Source organism: Cebus imitator, unplaced genomic scaffold (genome assembly GCF_001604975.1).
Source record: "Cebus imitator isolate Cc_AM_T3 unplaced genomic scaffold, Cebus_imitator-1.0 Scaffold117, whole genome shotgun sequence".
In the NCBI taxonomy this organism is placed as follows: Eukaryota; Metazoa; Chordata; class Mammalia; order Primates; family Cebidae; genus Cebus; species Cebus imitator.
The window spans coordinates 2,917,701-2,936,050 of record NW_016107432.1 but is presented as its reverse complement, the minus strand read 5'-3'; the positions used below and the strand labels follow the sequence as shown (position 1 = coordinate 2,936,050).

Genomic DNA, 18,350 nt, shown 5'->3' with positions numbered 1-18,350 from the left:
AACCCCGAGGGCCGGGCTCCCCCCACAACCCACACCCCCAGGAGTCCAGGACAGAGCTCGGGACTTGCGCCCATCCCCATCCTTGTAGCACTGGCTGTGCCACGACCTTCCTGTGGTGGCCAAGGGCATGGGACCTGGTCCTGCCCAGGTGAAGGGTGACAATGGAGGGGCCAGGAAGCCCCAGGTGCGGCCCCTCCCTGGTGAGAGGGCTTCTCCCTTTTCCATGGGCCCCCTCAGCCGCCCCGCCCCTCAGGCTCCCAGCCTGCACCCCATCCCTGCCAGGGTGTTGCCCAGAGGCCTGCTAGCTGGAGGAGCCTCCCAACGTGTGTGTGTGTGTGTGTGTGTGTGTGTGTGTGTGTGTGTGTGTGTGTGTGTGTGTCTTCCTGGGCCTGGAGCCCCCATAGTGCAATGGTGTGCAGGTGACCAGTGCAGAACCGGCGAGATCGGGGCCCCCAGAGCAGCACCCCCACCTCCCACAGGCCCCACCCAGCTCTTCAAACCTCCTGGCCAGTGAGCCTCAGATGCAGAGTGCCCCATTCTTCAGGCACTCAGCCTGGGCGGACCACCGTCAGAAACACAGCCCTGTCCTCTGCCCTGCTAGCCACACTCCCGCCCTGGGCACCTCCGCCCGCCTCCTGCCTCTGGTCCTTGAAGCACCCGTGGCTTCTGAGCTCCCAGGACCCCCTGCACGCAGAGGGGAGGGGAATGCGATTCCGTTCTCGGGAGTATGGAGGTGCAGATGCCACGAGGGAGCCCGTGCCGGGCACTGGCGTGTGCTTCTGTGACGGATATGCTGGAAAGAGCATTAGTGTGGCCACGGGGCCGGCGGGAGGTGGGCACCACAGCCACAGGTGTCCACGGGGCAGCACCAGGCAAGAGACAGCCAGGAACAGGCGTCTACGGGGCAGGGTCCCGGCAGGCTTGGGCTAGAGACTGTGGGAACAGAGGGGTGTGGGTGGGTGCAAGGCTCTCGTGGCTGGACAGCCAGGGGAGAAGGGTCTAGCCAGCCTCTGAGGAGGTCTTGGGAAAGACTGAGGAGTCTGAGCTCCAGGCTATTGGCCCCAGGGGTGGCCGGGGCCCCTGGGCAGGGTCTGTCCTAATTCCTCAGGGCCCCCCTGCCCAGCCTGGCATCCAACAGGGCCACAGCATGACAAAGTCCAGGGCCCAGGCTGGCCTCCTGAGAGCCCAGGACCCAGCGGGGGTTGGGCCAGGCCTGGCCTGTCCGTCGAGGACCCCACAGCATCAGTCACCACCTTCCCTGGGCAGGCGTGAGACAGGCTGGCCCACAGGTCGAGGGCGGCCTTGCGTGGTGGTCTGGATCTCAGACGGCAGAGGGCAGGCACGAGGTCTGTGGTCCCAGTGCCTCCTTCAGAGGCTCTAGGGCACAGCCCTCTCAGACGGCCCATCCCTCCACTACTCCCTGGGAGCAGGGGCAGCTTGTCCCCTGCGGCCCACCAATGGCTGGAGGCCTCCCGGCTGTCCAAGGTCGTTAGCTGCCTCAGGTCTCCCTTCTGCCCTCCCCCACTCCAGACTGAAACCCGACCAGGCGTCGGCCGGCAGCCTGTCCTGTCTGGGAAACATCTGTTTGGCTGCCAGCTGTGGGCCGCCTGGAGCCCCCACTGCCCCCAGTCAGGGTGGCCAGGCTCCCACAGCGCCCCCCCACCGCCCCCGGTCAGGGCGGCCAGGTTCCCACAGCACCCCCCCCACCGCCCCCGGTCAGGGCGGCCAGGCTCCCACAGCGCCCCCCCCACCGCCCCCGGTCAGGGTGGCCAGGCTCCCACAGTGCCCCCCCACCGCCCCCGGTCAGGGTGGCCAGGCTCCCACAGCACCCATCGGCTACACACAGCCCTTGCCAGAGCTGTGCCAGAAGCTGTCCCTGCCCATGGAGTCACAACTTCCCTCAGGGGACAGGAGTAGGATCCACCAAGGGGAGGCAGAGGACAGAAAGGGGACATCTTGAAGGCCATGGGGTCCTCAGAAGCCCCAGACGGGGAAGGTGCCCGACACTTCTCCCAAGAGCCCACCTGTCACCTTCGAAGCCAGGCAAGGCGAGCTTCCTCCAGCGGAAAGCTCTCGGAACCAGCGCGGGCCAGGAGGTGCCCTGCACAGCAGCAAGGCAAGGCTCCGGGGGCGCACTGGGCCTCACGCTTTGCCGAACACACAAGAGGCCTCGGTGCCTTTTCTTACAAAGCCAATGGAGCCCCCGGCCAGGCAGAGGCCCTGGGTGGAGCTGGCAGCCCCGACCCTTCCTGCTGACCGGGTAAGCGGGGAGTGACCTCCGTCACAGCACCTCTTGGTGGCTGGGAGGGCACTTGGACCGAGCCCTGAGGTCAGAGGTGACGTGAGCTTGGCCCCACCCCAGCTCTCAGAGGCCTGTGTCTCCCCTGGGCCACCCACCAAAGCCTGAGGAGGGACTGGGAGCCCAGGCCCTGCACTGAGGGCCAGAGGGTGACCTCAGCATGGAGAAAGGGCGGGACTCGGCCAGAGCTGCAGGGTGCCGGCCGGGCCAGGCCTGTGGGCGGTACTCACACCAACACCACCTGAGGCCCAGCAAACCCAAGCGCTCCCGCTGGAAGGTGCTGGTGACAGACCTGGAGACCCCCAGGTCCCAGTCCCTGTGACTCTGGCCCAGGAAGAGGAGGGTCAGGCTGCTGGTTCTGGAGACCAGGCTGGACACACAGGCACAACATGTGAACACGCACATGTGAGCACACACATGTAGACGGGGCAGAGACACCAGCCTAGAGGGCAAGGATGTGCTTTCATGTTTAACAAAATAAATTAAATATACGGGGTTTCAGCTCAAAGTCTATATAAAATTACAGAAGTCTGGGGCCACCAGGACAGCAGGGTGGGGGTGGTGCCTGGCCCAGAAGGGGTGTGGGCATCAGCCTGGCTGAAAGGCCAGGAGGGTCCTGAGCCCCAGGAGAGACCACAGTCCCTGCACCTCAGCCCTCCTTCCATCATTATTAACATTCTCTTCATTTCTTAAATATAAATACCAAGGCCCCTTCTCCCTGGCAGGGGGAGAATGCAGTGGGGGTGAGCCACCTGCCATGGGCTCCAGCCTGTCAGGCCTGGGGCTGCTGTGCCCCCAGCCATGGCAGTAGGGGACTCCTGGACACCCCAGGGCAGGTGGCAAAAATAGCCACCAAGGCCAGGCAGGGGACAGGCAGGCAGGGGTGGGAGAGTGACTGTGGGGCAGGGAGTCCTTCATCATCTAGCCCTCATCGCACACACACCGCACGCCTCCCTGACAGCAGCCCAGTCCATGTGTGTGTCTAGGCAGCATAGCTGCACATGTGTGGGTGCGTATGTGTTCAGGGAGTGCATCTGCGTGTGCCTATGTCCAAGCAGCGTGTGTTCAGGCAGCATGTCCATACATGTTCTGGCATGTCTGCATGTGCATGCATCTGGGCATGTCTGTGTGCGTGTTCAGGCATGTGTGTATGTTCAGACATGTCTGTGTGTGTGTTCAGGCATGTCTATGTGTGTTTGGGTATGTCTGTGTGCATGTTCAGGCATGTCTGTGCATGCGTGTTCAGGCATGTCTGTGTGTTCGGGCATGTCTGCGTGTGTTCAGGCATGTCTATGTGTGTGCATGTTCAGGCATGTCTGTGTGTGCGTGTTTGGGCATGTCTTATGTGTGTGTTCAGGCATGTCTTGTGTGTGCATGTTCGAGCACGTCTTGTGTGTGTTCAGACATATCTGTGTCTGTTCAGGCGTATCTGTGTGTGTTCAGGCATATCTGTGTGTGCGTGTTCAGGCATGTCTGTATTCAGGCATGTCTGTGTGTGCATGTTCGAGCACGTCTTGTGTGTGTGTGTGTGCAGACATATCTGTGTCTGTTCAGGCGTATCTGTCTGTATTCAGGCATGTCTGTGTGTGCATGTTCAGGCACGTCTTGCATGTGTGTGTTCAGACATATCTGTGTGTGTCTTTTCAGGCATATCTGTGTGTGTCTGTTCGGGCATATCTGTGTGTGCATGTTCAGGCATGTCTGTGTTCAGGCATGTCTGTGTGTGCGTGTTCAGGCGTCTTTGTGTGCGTGTTCAGGCATGTCTGTCTTCAGGCATATCTGTGCACATGTTCAGGTATGTCTGTGTGTTCAGGCATATCTGTGTGTGCGTGTGTTCGGGCATGTCTGTGTGCATGTGTGTTAGGGCAGCATATTTCTGAGTGTGGTTCAGGCATGTCTCCGTGTGTGCACGTGTGTGTATGTAGATGTCCAGGCAGCTTGTCTCTGTCTGTGTATGTCCAGGGGCTATGCTTTACACTGGGTGCCCCAGGGTGCTGGCCGTGCCTCCTCGCCGTGGGCCCCCCTTCGTCTGCCGCCTGTCCTCCATCCTCCCAGCCTGCCTATCTGGCCGGGGCCATGTGCCCACCGCAGAGGCGGGACCATCTAGCACTGATAGTGGATGTGCTGGTGGACCTTGCCCTCCACATGTGAGTGTGTGTGTGAGTGTGTGTGAGTGTGCGTGTGGATGTCCGTGTAGAGTTTGGGGTACAATTTAGGGCCAGCAACCGAGCCTGGGCCCAGCAGATGCTGGGGGGCTGCCAGAGACCCATGCTCCTCACACAGCCCCACACCAGGGCCAGCACCGAGGGCAGCCAACACGGGAAGGTCTTTGTCCCCACCGCGGTCACGGGCCATCCCCAGTGGGCGGTGCCCCGGCACAGGAGGCACAGGAGCAGGTGTGCACGGCTTCTTCTTGGCCTGGCAGAGCCACAGGAGCACGGTGCCCAGTATGAAGACAGCGCCGGCCGGGATGCCAATGACCACAGGCCACGGCAGGCTAGTGGCTGTGGATGAGGAGGCCACAGGTGGCCCTGGTGGTTTTGGGTCTACAAGAGGGAGAGGAAAGGAGGTGGGAAGGAGAACGCTGGCACAAGGACCAGGAGAGTGCCCCAGACCCATCCCGGGGGCTGTGGAGATGGTGTCCCTGAGCCGGCAGATGACCCGGCCTGCACAGCCCAGGGAAGGAAGGAGGGAGGGAGGGAGGGAGGGTGGACCCACCCAGTGGGTGAGATGCTGGGCCTGGGGGGTGGGGCTGGGCCCTGGTGGCCACACACCTGGCAGCACAGTGAGGAAGGCACTGCGGAAGCTATAGCCCATGGTGTTGGCGCCGAGGCAGATGTACATGCCCGCATCATCTGGGCGTGCGCGGGAGATGAGCAGCTTATTGAGGTAGGAGCCATCGGGCCTCGACCACACGTCAGCCGTGGGCAGCACCACGAACTTCTGGCCGCCCACATCGATGGTGGAGTTGTGGCGGCCCTCGGCGCCGTACTCCACCCGCTTCAGCCACTGGATCACGGGCTTCACGTCACTGCGCACCTTGCACTGCAAGGACGTGGTCCCCCCGAAGTCCACCGTCGTGTTCACTGGGTGCGTGCCGGCGAGCACAGGCTTGGAGCGGGTCCGCTCTGCAGGAATGTGGCACATGGGCGAGGCTCCCAAGCGCCACTGGATTCTACACCAAGAGCTCCCCAGGCTCTGCCAGCCCCCCCAGGCCCTGCCCACCAGCACCCAAGGCCCCGCCAGCACCCCAGGCCCTGCCAGTCCCTGACCACTAGCCCCCCAGGGCCCCCCAGTGCCCTTCCAGCCAGCCCCCCAGGCCCTGCCAACATCCCTGGCCCACCAGCCCCCCAGGCCCCACCAGTGCCCTGGGCCACACTCACGGATCACATCCACCTTGTAGGTGGCGTTGATGGCACCCATGCGGTTTGACACACGGCAGGTGTATTTGCCACTGTCCTCCGGCCGCAGGTTCTTCAGGCTCAGCGTCCATGTCTTCCTCCTGGGCTCGCCGGCCTCTGGGCGTGTCAAGGCGTGGTCATCCTTCATCCACGTGATATCAGGCCGAGGGTGCCCACTGGCCACGCACTTGAGCCGCACGGAGCTGCCCACGGGCCGTGCGATCACCCGGCGCCTCATCTTGGAGGGCTGTGTGAAGCGGGGCCGTGCTGTGGGGTGGGGTGGCGTCGAGGTCAGAGGACAGGGAAGCACCCGAGGGGCCAGGACGGACAGACGCCCCCACCCTGGCAGACGGTGGCCCCTGCTCACCCCACTGCTGGCTGGCGGGGTCCTCTTGGCCCCCAGAGGAGCCGTCAGGCCCCAAGCTCTCCTTCCCCGGGCGAGCATCATCTGCAGAGAAATGGAGGTACACAGGGAGGGCAGATGAGGGAGGCCCTGAGGAGCCCCCCAACTCCCCCATGGCCCTTCGCACCCCCAGCCCCAGCCAGGACAGCCCTGCAAAGCCAGGAAGGGGGCCACGCCACACACCCACATCCCAGAATCCCAGGGACAGCTGGGCAAGGGCCGCTGGCCCACACTGGGTACAGGTGACCCTGACGGGCATGACTAGGGCTGGGGGGCCGGCCCCCACCCTGGCTCCGGGGGGTCTGTAGGCCTCGGGGGAGGAGGGAGCCAGGCCACGGCCAGCAGCTGCGGTAACCCTAGCCCACATCAAGGGGCCGAGGGCTGGTGAACACACAAGGCTCCCACACCACCCGGTCATCGTCCCCCTTGAAAGGACTGTGGGGTGGGGCCGGGGACAGCCGCAGCGTTCCCATTCCTCACAATGCCGAGGGGCAGGGCGTGCTGTGGAATGTCCCCCCATCCACCCCGTGACAGCCGCTCCTTCTCTGAGCCCAGAACCAGGGGCCAGGCTGTCTCAGGCCGCACCCCCAGACCCAGCTGGGGCTGGGGCCAGGCTCCTGTGTTCAGAAACAGGCCAGCCTGGCTCCCAGGAGCCCCACCCGAGGGCCCCACACCCAGGAGCCCAGCAGAGCAGGCGGGGTGCTGGGGTCCCTAATGTATGGAGGGCGTGTCTCTGGACACCTGTCCAAGCCCAGTGCCCGGGCCCCAGGGACAGAAGAGAACAGAAAGGCCATGCATCCTGCGGCCCTCTGAACTCCGAAACCCGAGCCTCAAAGTCACAGCCGACGCCTGGCACACCCTGCCAAGGCCTCGCCCCAGCCCTTCTGTGGGACCACAGACTACGGCTCCCGGCCTCCTGCCCTCCTCGCCCAGAGGAAGGCCCCAGGGCTGCAGCCCGATGGGGAGGGGGCCCAGCAGCGGGGGGATGGCAGAGGTGCAGCCAGCTAAGGCCAGGCAGGGCGCTGAGGGAAGGCTGTCCACTCAGGGCTGGCTGACTCTGACCCCAGGTGTGTCCCTGTCTGCCCTCCCCGCCCCTCGCCTCCCACTCCGACCCAGCCTGTGGCCCCTCACCACAGCCCCGACTGACCCAGCACGGTGAGTGTGTAGTTGACACTCAGGCTGCCGAAGCCGTTGGTGGCCTTGCACACGTACACGCCGGCATCCTCCCGCTCCACCTGCTTCACCTTCAGCCCCTGCGGCAGCACGCGGAAGCGGCTCCAGCCGCTGTGGATGGTGCGGCCGTCCTTGGTCCACATGGTCAGCGGCGGTGGGTCCCCCTCCACCGGGCACTGCAGCCGCACGGTTCGGCCCAGCCGGGCCACCTGCTGCGGGACCACCTTGTCCGCCATCCTCGGGGGGCCTGCAGGTGGCGCCGGGGCCAGTCAGCGAAGGGGGGGTTGGGGTCTGGAGCAGAGGGGGGCCAAGAGGCGAGCCACAGCCCAGCGCAGACCTCAGGCCCGAGGACCCCTGGGTTGCCCCCAACCCCGACCCCAGCTGCCCGCGCTCACCAGGCCCCAGCACCAGCCCACCAAGCACCATGTTGGCAGACTCTCGCGGCCGGGGTGGCCCCGCAGCCCCAGAAGCTGGTGCTTTGAGACGCGAGAGGGGAGTAGGGTCCCCAGAGGATGCAAAACTGCTGCATTTGGTGGCCAGGAGAGCAGGGGATCCTCCGGGTCACACAGGAAGCAGCCGCCCACCTGGGATCAGAGGGTGCAGTTCCCCAAGGATAAGGGCAGCCTCGGGGGGTCCCACACAGGCCCCAGGCCCCTCACCCAACTCCTGCCCAACCATCAGCCCAGGGCCCAGCTGGGTCGGGCACGGGGCAGCAACCCCACATTATTGCATCCCACCCAGCTGGGCCGCCACCTGTGGTATGCAACGCGTGGACGAGTCTGTGTGGCACCCACTTCTCTGTCAGCGTGAGATCTCAGTTCAGGGGCCGTATCTGCCCAGGTCTGTCTGCCCACCCCAAGGGCTGTGCCCTGCCAGGCACCTTAGCCTTGAAGGGGCATGACCCCAAGGCCCTAGGGTCAGAGGGCAAAACTGCAGAGACAGTGGCTGGGGCTGGCCCTGGGCACTGCTGGCTCCTGTCTGGCTGACAGCCAGTACATCCCCCACCCTGCTGTGAAACCCACTGGAGCACAGAGGCTGGGGCTCCACGTGGCCACCTGCCCCAACCCACCCTACGTGGAGAAGCAAAGTCCCAGGCTAAGCCACGGCTCCCTTCCCGGCTGAAAGAAACCCACTCCCACCCTGGCTGGGCCTCCACCCCACCCTATCCCCTGCCTGGGTGCCTCCGGGCTGAGGCCAGGGCCAGGGCCCTGAGTGTGTGGGACCAACCACAGGGCCTAGCCAGCCAGGGAAGGTCTAGAATACAACCCTGCAGGCCTCACAAACTCGGGGCACCCACCGCAGGCCTGCACCTGGACGGAGCTCCTGGGAGAGGAGGGCCGTGCATCCCCAACGCCCCACGTGCTGCTTCCAATGCCAAGTAGCCTTACAGCGGCCACCGCGGCTCCCACCGTGCCTCATCACTGCCCACCCGCTGCTCTGCACATCTGAGAGGGGCCGCAGGCACCCATGGTTCCCAGGGCACCCCTTGCCAGCCCATGGGGGACGGTGTCCATCCTGCACCGCAGCCAGTGCTGTCTGGGAGCATCCGGACTGCATGCAGAGACTCTGAGGGGCAGCAGCACCCCAAGCCGTCTCAACGGGGTTAGCAATGGCCCCGCAGCATCTTCCACGGGCGTCTTCAGACACTTGGGCAGCAGCTCCCACTGTGACCCCCAAGTCTGGGGACAGGGACCCTCATGGAGAAATTCTTATCACCTCTCTGGAGGCCTCCCAAGGGCACTGATAGCACAGGGGGTGTGGCCCAGAGCCTCTGGGTTCTGATCCCACCAGCATCATCCGGCCCACTGGGAATGGGGATGTGGAGTCTCCTCACTCCATGACCAGAAATATACAGGGTGGGGGTGGGGCTGGGGCTGTGGACAGAGGGATTCCTCCCAGCCCTGGCCCACCGGCCCACCCCGGCCTCTCTGAGAAGACATGCGGGGCTCTCATCTCTGACCTGTATCTCTCCCTCAACTTAGAACTCTCCCACCCAGGCCCTGAGCCCCAGCCCCACAGCCCCTCCTTCCCTCCCTCCCTGCAGCTCCCAGAAAGGAAATGAGACAGTGGCTGTGGGGGGCTGCCAGCCCACCCGCTCAGGGTGGTTCTCCTGGAAGCTGCCCAGGGCTGGGGGCAGCTCCGGCGAAATTCTCCCGGGAGGAAGCGGCTATAGGGCCCACAGCACGGGCTCCTGACCCCTTCCCAGCCTGCTCAGGTCCCAGCACCACCCTAGGGCGACCCCACCAGCACCTGTTGCTGCCTGAAATCCCACCACCCACAGGGCCTCCCAGTGGGGGGGCCGACATGAGCGTTCACCCACACAACTGCCCAGCAGGAGCAAGAGAGCCAGTGCCTGGCCCTGTCCTGGGGGGGCACACTGACCCAGCCCCCCACATCGAGGAGGGAGCCCTCCTCAGAGGCTGAGAAGCCCCAGCCGCACATCGGGGAGGGGCCCCCTCCAGTTCCAGCCCCAGTCCCAGCCCCCGCCCTGCCACAGGCAGACACGAGCAAGGCTTGGGAAGGCAGGGGTCCCCACGGGCAGGTGGGAGGCGCAGGATGACACGCACAGACGGGAGGCAGGACCCCTGCTCGTGGGCACTGCTAAGAAAGAGTGCAGAGCCAAGCAACCTGTACGGCCGGAAGCGTGGACACCCCAGGGCCGGCCTGCAAATGCTGTGGGCACAGGCGGCGGCAGCCAGGCCAGAGGAGCCAGCCTTATCCTAAAGCAAACAGCCTCCCTCCCTACTGCTCGCCCGGCCTACCCCACCCCCACCTGGGATCCCTGGACCCCCTACTGTGGCAGGCCCAAGACCCCCGCAGGACGGCCTGCCAGGAGGAAGCTGAGCCCCCAGATTCCTGGGAATTGAGTGTGCCAGGACAGCGGCCCAGGCTCTGTGTTCAGGCAAGCCCATGCCACCTGGACGGATGTCCTATGGGGAAACTGAGGCAGGACCCGAGGGCACAGGTACCTGGTAGGGAGACCAGCTGCTCTACCCTGCCCTGCAGCAGAGGAGGAGACACAGGGAGCCAGTGTCGGGGCTCCACTGGGGCCGGACAGCAGCCCCCAGGGCCGTCCACCCACCAGGACACCCCCCACCTCCTTCTCCAGCACAGCCCACGCCCTACACACACACTCAGCCACAGCCAAGAGGTCCCAGCACCGGCAGGACACCAAGGGCCACGTGGGAGCCAGACATAAGGGTAAACTGAGGCTGAGACAGGATCTCACTGCTGTTGGTTGTGGAGAAAGACTCAGAGGCTGTGGGCCAAGAGGGGGATGCTGCCAACCCCTCCCCCACCCTCTTTCTTCTCCCCCCACCCAGCTGTAAAAAACACAATTGGGGGAGGGGGAGGGGCAGGGGTTTCCCACAGCAGCAGCTAAGCCCACAACCAAGCAGCAGCCAGAGGCCGCCCTGCCCACACCCCCTGTCACACACACTGTACCCAGACACACAGGCTCCTCGTTCCCAGGGCCCAGGGAGGGTGGAGGTGAGCAAGCCCTGGGTTGGAGTCTGGAGGGACACAGGCAGGACCCCCCTGCAGCCTGCCCTTCCCCCAGCCTTCACAGGCCATCGATCAGCTCCCCACACCTGCCCCGTCTGGCATCCCCCCTCCGACGCCCCCATGCCCAAGCTTCTCCAGGGCTCCGACGGTCTCTTCTGGAGGGGCCTGCCCTGGCCACATGGTCTGAACCCACACCCAAGCCTCACTCCCGTGTTCGTGGTGTCAAGAGGCCTGGCATACAGCAGGCGCTCAGGGGCCATTTGTAGGGAGAACGGCGTAGCAGTGGGGCCAGCCAGAGCAGGTACAGAGGACGAAGCACTCCGACCCTGTGCTGTGGGGCTTCCCTCCCGCGGCCGCGGCAGCTCCTCTCTGTGGGGCCTGGTGCCCACAGGATGCAAGGAGGGAGTGCTCCCCCAGGAACGCAGCCCCGGGCACAGGAAGAGGTGCGCACAGGCAGGGGCACATGTGTGGCAGCACGGCCCCTCTGTCGGGGGGCGGGGGAAGGGGCACAAGCTAGGACCAGGAAACAGCTGGAAATGGCCTCAACTAACTTTCCAGTGCACCCTGCACCTCCCAAGACATCTCTACAGCCCAGGCCGGTGGTGTCTGTCCCCCTGCAGCGCCACAGCAGCGCCGGCCCAGGGTGGACAGGACTCCTGACCCAGTGCAGTTGCCGGGGGCTTCCAGGGGAAGGAGCACCCACCGTGCCAGGGCAGATGCTGGCTGACGACATGGTGGGGTGGGGCGTCCATGGGGACAGACCGAGCCACTGTGTGCCAGGGAGGGAAGGGCAGTTGGAGCTGACTGCTGGGGGCCGGCCCTGTGGGGCCCCTCAACCCCAGCCCTGACTGGCCAACTCTGGGCTCCTGGAATGGAGGGGCTGGACAAAGGGTGGCCTGGCAGCTGAACCGGGCCAGAGTGGAGCGAGGCTGCCTGGGAACCAGGGGCCCTGTGTGGCCCCACGAGTTTCCAGCTGGAGAAATTTCAGCTCAGGGGCCTGGCCACGGGGTGGGGGTGGCCAGACCCCCCGCCCCCGGAGAAGCATAGTGGCCTGGGGAAAGGGGCTCACCTTGACCAGAAGGGCGGGGAGGAGAATCAGGACACCTGGTGCCAGGGCCCTAAGGGGCTGCAGAGCCAACCCAGGTGCTGAGACTTCTGCGGCTGACAGCCCCCCGATTACCAAGAGGAGAAACAGTGCCCCTCCCACAGATGGCCGCTGTGTGGCTGTGCCAGGCCCCCAGGGGCACCCAGGGCAGCAGTGAGTAGGAAACCCCAGAGTCAGTGCCAGGGCCGAGTACCCTCCCAGGAAGCCAAGAACAAGAGTGGCCACGCCCAGGAGCTAGAGCACAGGTGACCACCACACAGCCTGCTGCCCAGCAGGTGCCAGGGCCAGGCCCTGCCCCAGCCCCAGGATGCTCAGGCACACATATGCACATGCATGCACAGACCCAGGGCACAGTCACCGGTAGCCAGGAGGCCCTCAGGATGTGCAGGGGAACTGGGGGCCCGCGCGTAGGCGGGTGCCCCATAGGCTGTGGCCTGGCAAGCTGGTGTTCCACCACACTGCTCAGCCCTGGCACCCAGCAGGGCAGCAGGCTGGGGGGCCACCTCTGGAAGCCTTCAGGGGGAACCTTCTGCAACCCCAGCCTCAGGGCACTGCTACCCCCTCCTCAACACCCCAGGGCACACAGCGGGCACCAGAGCATCACCAGACAGTGCCATGCCCTGGAGAGAACCTCACACAGTGTTAAAGCAGGCAAGGACCCCTCCAGATCCTTCACAGTCCAGACCTCACCAGGCAAGGACCCCTCCATACCCACCCCAGTCCAGATCTCCCTGGCCCCCCCGGCTTCATGCGGCCCCCACAGCCACCTCAAGACCCCAGCCTGTCTGGCTGCAGCCCCCAGGCCTCCCCTGCCCGGAACTTGGGGCCTCCACCTCCACCTCCCACAAGGAACTCTGCCTGCTGACCTTGGCAAGCCTTTCCTACTTCAGAAGTGTCAACAAGAACATTTCCTGAGCCCAGAACCCCAGAGGCCAGAGGTTGGGGTTAGCTGATACCCTGACGCCTGCCAAGGGGCTCTTGGCCCCCAGGTGGGGCTGCCCCAACCACCGAGCAGTCCAGGCGTGCCAGGCACTACCACCAGGCCAGAGGCCCTCACTCCCACTCACATGGCGGACTTCTCAAGGACAGGGCTGGGGACAGGAGGGCACTGGGCCTTCAGCTGCAGCTCCCCAGGTGCCTGCAGGGCACAGGCACAGCTGCCTGGCCCTCGGGGACAGTGATGTCTGCGTCAAGGGCGTGGTGCTGCGCTCCAGACCAAGTTCTGCAGTCCCCACTAGGAACAGGGCAGGAAGGTTATCGGGCGTGCAGAGGGCAGGCCAGGAGCCACTGGCCAGTAGGCCTGGAGAAGGAACCTGAGCTCTCCAGGGAGACATGAGGCTGCCCTGGGGCTCACAGTCTTAGAAGCCCAGAGAGTGCCACCATGCCCAGTGGGCCCCACGCCGCACAACAGTGCGGCAGCCCGGCTCCCTCCTCCCCAGTCACTGCACGGCCAATATTCACTCCTCAGCCCCTTAACAGCACCAGGCAAGAAGAAAAGTGGCTAGGCTTTCTGCCAAGATGGGAGCCCCCCGCCCCCCACCTCAAGAGACACTGTCCTGAAGGGAGACCCCCACCCATGCCAACTAGCTTCAAGGGGACTGGTGCCCACCTCCCCTGCTAGGCCTTTCCTGGCCTGAGGCCCCTCCTCTCCTATCCCCTGCTTCGCCCTGTCCTGGCCATCCTGGACTGTGGGCCCTGGGGCTGTGGCCTACCTTGGAGCCGCCTACAGAGGGCAGCCAGGCCAGGCACCCTGGGGCTTGACCAGCAGCTCCAGGGACGGCCGCCAGGGAGAGTGGCAGGCAAGCACGGGGTGCAGCCCTGGAGGGGGCATGTTGGGCGGGGGCACACCTCTCCCTCCTGTGCTGACCGCCCACTGAGGCTGTCGCCTGGACACACCAGGCCTGGAGTCACTGGCAAAGGCCCAGCTGGGGCAAAGGAGGCCACTTGGACCAAGCAGCAGGCCTGGGCTGCAGAGGGCCAGCGTGCCACAGCCAGGATCCAGCCTGCGGGCACAGCCCACCTCTCCCAGCACGGCTGCGGTTCCTGAGCCAGGTTGGGCAAGCCAGGGGCTGGAGGCCGCAACTGGGGAAAAACCAACATTTCCCCTCGACGGGGCCGGCGAGGGGCCTGTGGCTGAAAGGGAGCCCGGAGGCCCATTGATTCCCGCACAATGGATAAAGGAGTCTGCGGTCGATGTTTCCAAGCCCAGCCAAAGGCGACTTTGTTCACCACTCCCTCCCTCCCCCCAAGGGGACAGTGATTTATTTTCCCTTCCAGGAGTGGGGCCCCGAGATGGAAACGGGGCGGCTGGCCCGATTTCCCACCTTGCAGTGGCTGGGCCGAGCTCCCACACATCCACCTCAGCCCGATGCACACTAGCCAGCCACTGCCCGGAGGGGCCTGGGGCAAGAGAAGAGGGCCCTGAGCCCTGGCTGGGGGCCAAGGTCAGCACTGTGCACCCACAGCTCTCCCTTCCCTGAGTCACACACCCCTCCAACTCCTGCTCCCATAGGGAGCCGACCCTGACCATGCCACCCCCCAGGCATGGGCACCCCCGACAGGCACCCTGCCCACCTGGGTCAGGGCTCTGCTTGCCCACAGCAGCTGGCCGGGTGCAGAGTGCAGGGGAGTGGCCTTCCAGGCAGGCTGCTCAGAGCTGGTCCCCAAGGCCATGCTTGCAAAAGTTCAAAGGTGGCACTTCTCAGAAAGCCCTGAAACGATTTCCTTCAGCGTTATTTGTGAAAGGCGTTTTAGCCAGAACCTTGCAGGTTCCCACTGGGAGAAATCAAATGGAAATGGAGAAAGCCAATTCCTATCTTTTTTCAAGTTGGAAAAAGAAAAGCAGTCTAAGACAAATCCACCAAGATTGTGAAACTTTGGGAAAAGAGGAACTTTTTAAATATGATCCGAGTCTAGCGATGTGCAGATTCCAGAACTTACGACACAGCGGAAAATGTCTTTCAAAAATCTCCCAGGCCCTCTGCGTGCTGGTCCTCCACCTAACGGAGGTGCACACTGGGCCTGTTCACAGAGTGGGAGGGACACACTTGGAGGCCCTTGCGTGGAGCCCAGGCTGGGCTGGGGAAAAGTCAGCACAGTCCGGAAGAACGTCCTCCCCACCTCCACCCAAACCACAGAGGCCCCTGCCCTTGGAAAGCAGCTCAATCCCAGCTCCCCAGTGCCACCAGGGCCTTTGCCACGCAAAGTCAGGGCCAGATATCCTCGGCCCCAAGGCCGAGGCTGAGGACGATGAAGGCGGAGGGGGTGGCTGCTGGGGCATCTTCGCCAAGAGGCAGTCTCTGCTGACTGCTGCCATCGCTGACCGCTGCCATCCACCAGTCAGCCTCAGCCCCAGTCCAGGGCAGAGGCCTCCAGAGCCTCCCTGGCTGAGTGGCCAGAGGACAGGCAGGTGCAGGGATGGGGAGGCCAAACAGATCAAAGAGAATGCAAGTCCAGGCCGCTGGCCGTGGTGGGGGCTCGCCCAGCATGGCCTGAGTGCCCACACAGCCCAGGACGCCGCTGGGCCCTCAGAACAGCCGCTCGGCCAGGCCCGTGTGGGCAGGCGGGGGGGGCTGTGGCATAAGGCCCACCTGGGCCGCCGCCCGCCACCCAACACCCGAATGTGCCCATATAAGGCCAGGTTGGATGCGTCGCACTTGCTGGGCGGCAGGGGAGGGGTGCGAAGCCTCAAAGAGGACTGGTGGACACAGCGCGGACAATCCTGAGTGGTCAGTACACCCGAAGGGCCGGCCTGGCCACAGGTCCCGCCTAGTCATGGGGGCAGCCAGCACTGTGCCCAGATCCTGGAACATGGCGGGCAGGAGTCTGCAGGCACACATCACCCATCAAGTCCAGATGCCCTTGCTGGGGCTGGGACCTGGGGCATGGCTGCCCACCTGGAGGTCGGAGGTGTGAGAACACACCAGGCCATGGTGCAGTGGGTGCCCACAGGCACGCAGTCCTGGGGTGCGTATGGCTCTGGGGACTTGTCCATACAGCCTCCACCCTGCACCACCTGCCTGGGGATGGTGAGGCCCAGGGAGCACAGCTAGGTTGGCTGGGGGACTAGGGAACTGGGGAACTGGGGGTGTGCGTGTCAGTTTCAGTCCCGGACACCAAGTATGTCACCAATATCTCCCAATGCCCATCCTGGCCTCTGTGGGGGTCTCTGCAGGCTCCCAGAGTCCTAATTGGGTCCACTGTGGCCACAAACAGCCCACTCCCCAAGAATCCACAGGTGACCATCTGCCCTGGGCTGCAGGTATGAGTGTGAAAGTGTTTGCAAGACCAGGAGCCTGTCTTGGTGGGCCAGGGCTAGAGCCCATCTGGCCAGCAAGTATGAGTGAGGGAGTGAGAGGGACCCTCCAGCCAGCTGCGGGAGCGCGGGTGGGTGCTGTGGACAGCCTGTGGGTGAGGGGGCCCTGGAGGGACAGGGGCTTGGTGAGTGGAGCGGCAGGGGCGCGGCACGGCGCGTGCCAGGCGGGCACTGTGGCAGGGTTCAGGGCTGGGCGGGAAGGGGGCGGCGCTGGCGGAGGCCAGGCTGGCCGGGCCGGGCGCCAGAACTCACCTCGGGCGGCAGCGGCCGGTGGGAGGGCCCCCAGCAGCAACGGCGGCAGCAGGAGCAGCAACGCGGGGCTCGGCGTCATCTCGGCCTGTCCGGACCTGGGGGCATTGGGGGCGCAGTCACCCAGGCGCAGAACTGGAAGATACTGCCCTCCGGCCCGGGCCCGGGGCCCCAGAGCTGCCACCACCCCAGTCCCCGGCAGCGGCGATCAGGGGTCTGGTCCCCCCCACAGGCCCTCCCCGCCCGCGCTCCAGGCGGAGGAAGCCGCTGCGGGGAGAAGCTGTGGGTATCAAAGGCAGACAAAGGGTTTACACTAATTACCAGGCTCCCCCGCCTCCCTCCCGCTCCAAACACCGTCTGGATTCCTGGCACTTGTAACTCCGGCTCTGCCCGCAGGACACACAACACCCAGCACCCCGCAGATAATCGCCTGCGCCATTAGCGGACAAATTTGCGCTGGGGGGCCCACGTGGGACGTGGGGCGCGGGGGCGGGGCAGGCCGGGGGCCTGCGGGAGCGGCGGTGGCGGCGCTCGTGACCCGTGCCCAGCGGCCGCACAGCGGGGGCTCCGGACCCGCCCCGCCCCCGCCCCAGGCCCCCGACCCTCCCCGGTGTGCCCACCTGGGGTCGCAGACGCGCGCGGGGGGCTCACCTCGGCGGGCGGGCAGCGGGGTCACGGCCAGGCCTGCAGCATGCGCTCCGCGATCATCGCCGCCCCGGACGCCGCATCCCACCGCCCAGCGCCCCCGGGCCCGGCCTCGGGGCGGGGCGGCGCTACCTGGGCTAGGGCGGCTCCGGCCGGGTCGGGGTCCGGGCTCGGGCGCTCGGGGCGCGGGGTCTCGAGCCGGGCGGGCGGCGGGGGGCGAGTCCGCGGGCCGGGGGTCCGGGGCCGGGGTCCCGGGGCGGCGGGGCGAGGGGCCCGGGGCGCCGCGCCGCGAGGCGTCCTTCCCTGCGGGGCTTTGTCAACTCTCCCGGAGCGAGCGCCGAGCCCGCCGCGCGCCCCGCCCCCGGCACAACTTCCGGCCAATCCGCGCGCGTCGGCCCGCCCCGCGCCCCGCCCCGCCGCCAAACTTTTCCCCAATCCGCGCGCGCGCACCGCCCCCGCCCCGCCGGGCTCCGGGCCTTAACCCTCGCGGTGCAGGCGGCCCCGCGGGCGGGCGGCTTCCCCCGGCGCGGCCCCGCCCCCGCCCGGCCTCGCCGCGCCCCCGGCCCCGCCCGCGAGTCCTTGGGTCCCGCAAGCCCCTAGGACCGGCCAGGAGCCGCCGCGCCCTCCCCACACCTGCGCCCGTGCGCGCCCAGGTCTGGGTGCCCACCTCCCGGGGCATCCCCGCGACCCCCAGAGCAGGCTCCGGCCGGGCGCGCGGCCGCCTGACCTCTGCGCAGCCCCATTCCCGGCCTGGACCGCTCTCTGCTTGCTCAGAAGGAGGCGAATGGGACGGCTCCAGGCGCTTCAAGTCCTCCAGGTCCGCGCCCCGGGGGTGTCTCCGGGAGCAGAAGGGAGAAGCGGGGCTTCGCCCAGCGAAACTGCCGGGGCCAGGATGGTGGAGACGGCCTCGGCGATGCAGGCAGAGGTCCTGACGGGGCGGGGGATATGGCTCGGGTTCCCCGGTGCCCTCGGCCGTAGGTACGTTCCCACTTGAGGCCTCCCGCCTCTCACCTGCTAGGGACTAGAGTGACAAGGGCCTTCCTCATCATAACGGCGCGGTGGCTCAAGCCTGTAATCCCAGCACTTTGGGAGGCTGAGGCGGGTGGATCACGAGGTCAGGAGATCGAGACCATCCCGGTCAACATGGTGAAACCCCGTCTCTACTAAAAATACAAAAAAAATAGCTGGGCATGGTGGCGCGTGCCTGTAATCCCAGCTACTCAGGAGGCTGAGGCAGGAGAATTGCCTGAGCCCAG

At 65.7% G+C, this 18,350-nt stretch overlaps 1 protein-coding gene across 2 annotated transcripts; it reads right to left on the bottom strand.

Annotated features, from left to right (window-relative positions):
* Positions 1-4,101: 4,101 nt before the first annotated feature.
* On the bottom strand, positions 4,102-17,241 carry FGFRL1 (fibroblast growth factor receptor like 1). 2 transcript variants are annotated; one of them, XM_017538960.2, is made up of 7 exons: positions 17,101-17,241; positions 16,453-16,547; positions 7,251-7,523; positions 6,068-6,148; positions 5,683-5,967; positions 5,074-5,427; positions 4,102-4,845 (listed from the first exon to the last, which is right to left on the bottom strand). In XM_017538960.2, the coding sequence occupies exons 2-7, from the start codon at positions 16,529-16,531 to the stop codon at positions 4,403-4,405; spliced, it is 1,515 nt and encodes a 504-aa protein (XP_017394449.1). In that variant the 5' UTR covers positions 16,532-16,547; positions 17,101-17,241; the 3' UTR covers positions 4,102-4,402. The 2 variants fall into 2 exon arrangements, with proteins under 2 accessions (XP_017394449.1, XP_017394450.1); XM_017538961.2 differs by lacking the exons at positions 16,453-16,547; positions 17,101-17,241 and adding an exon at positions 14,460-15,025.
* Positions 17,242-18,350: the final 1,109 nt, after the last annotated feature.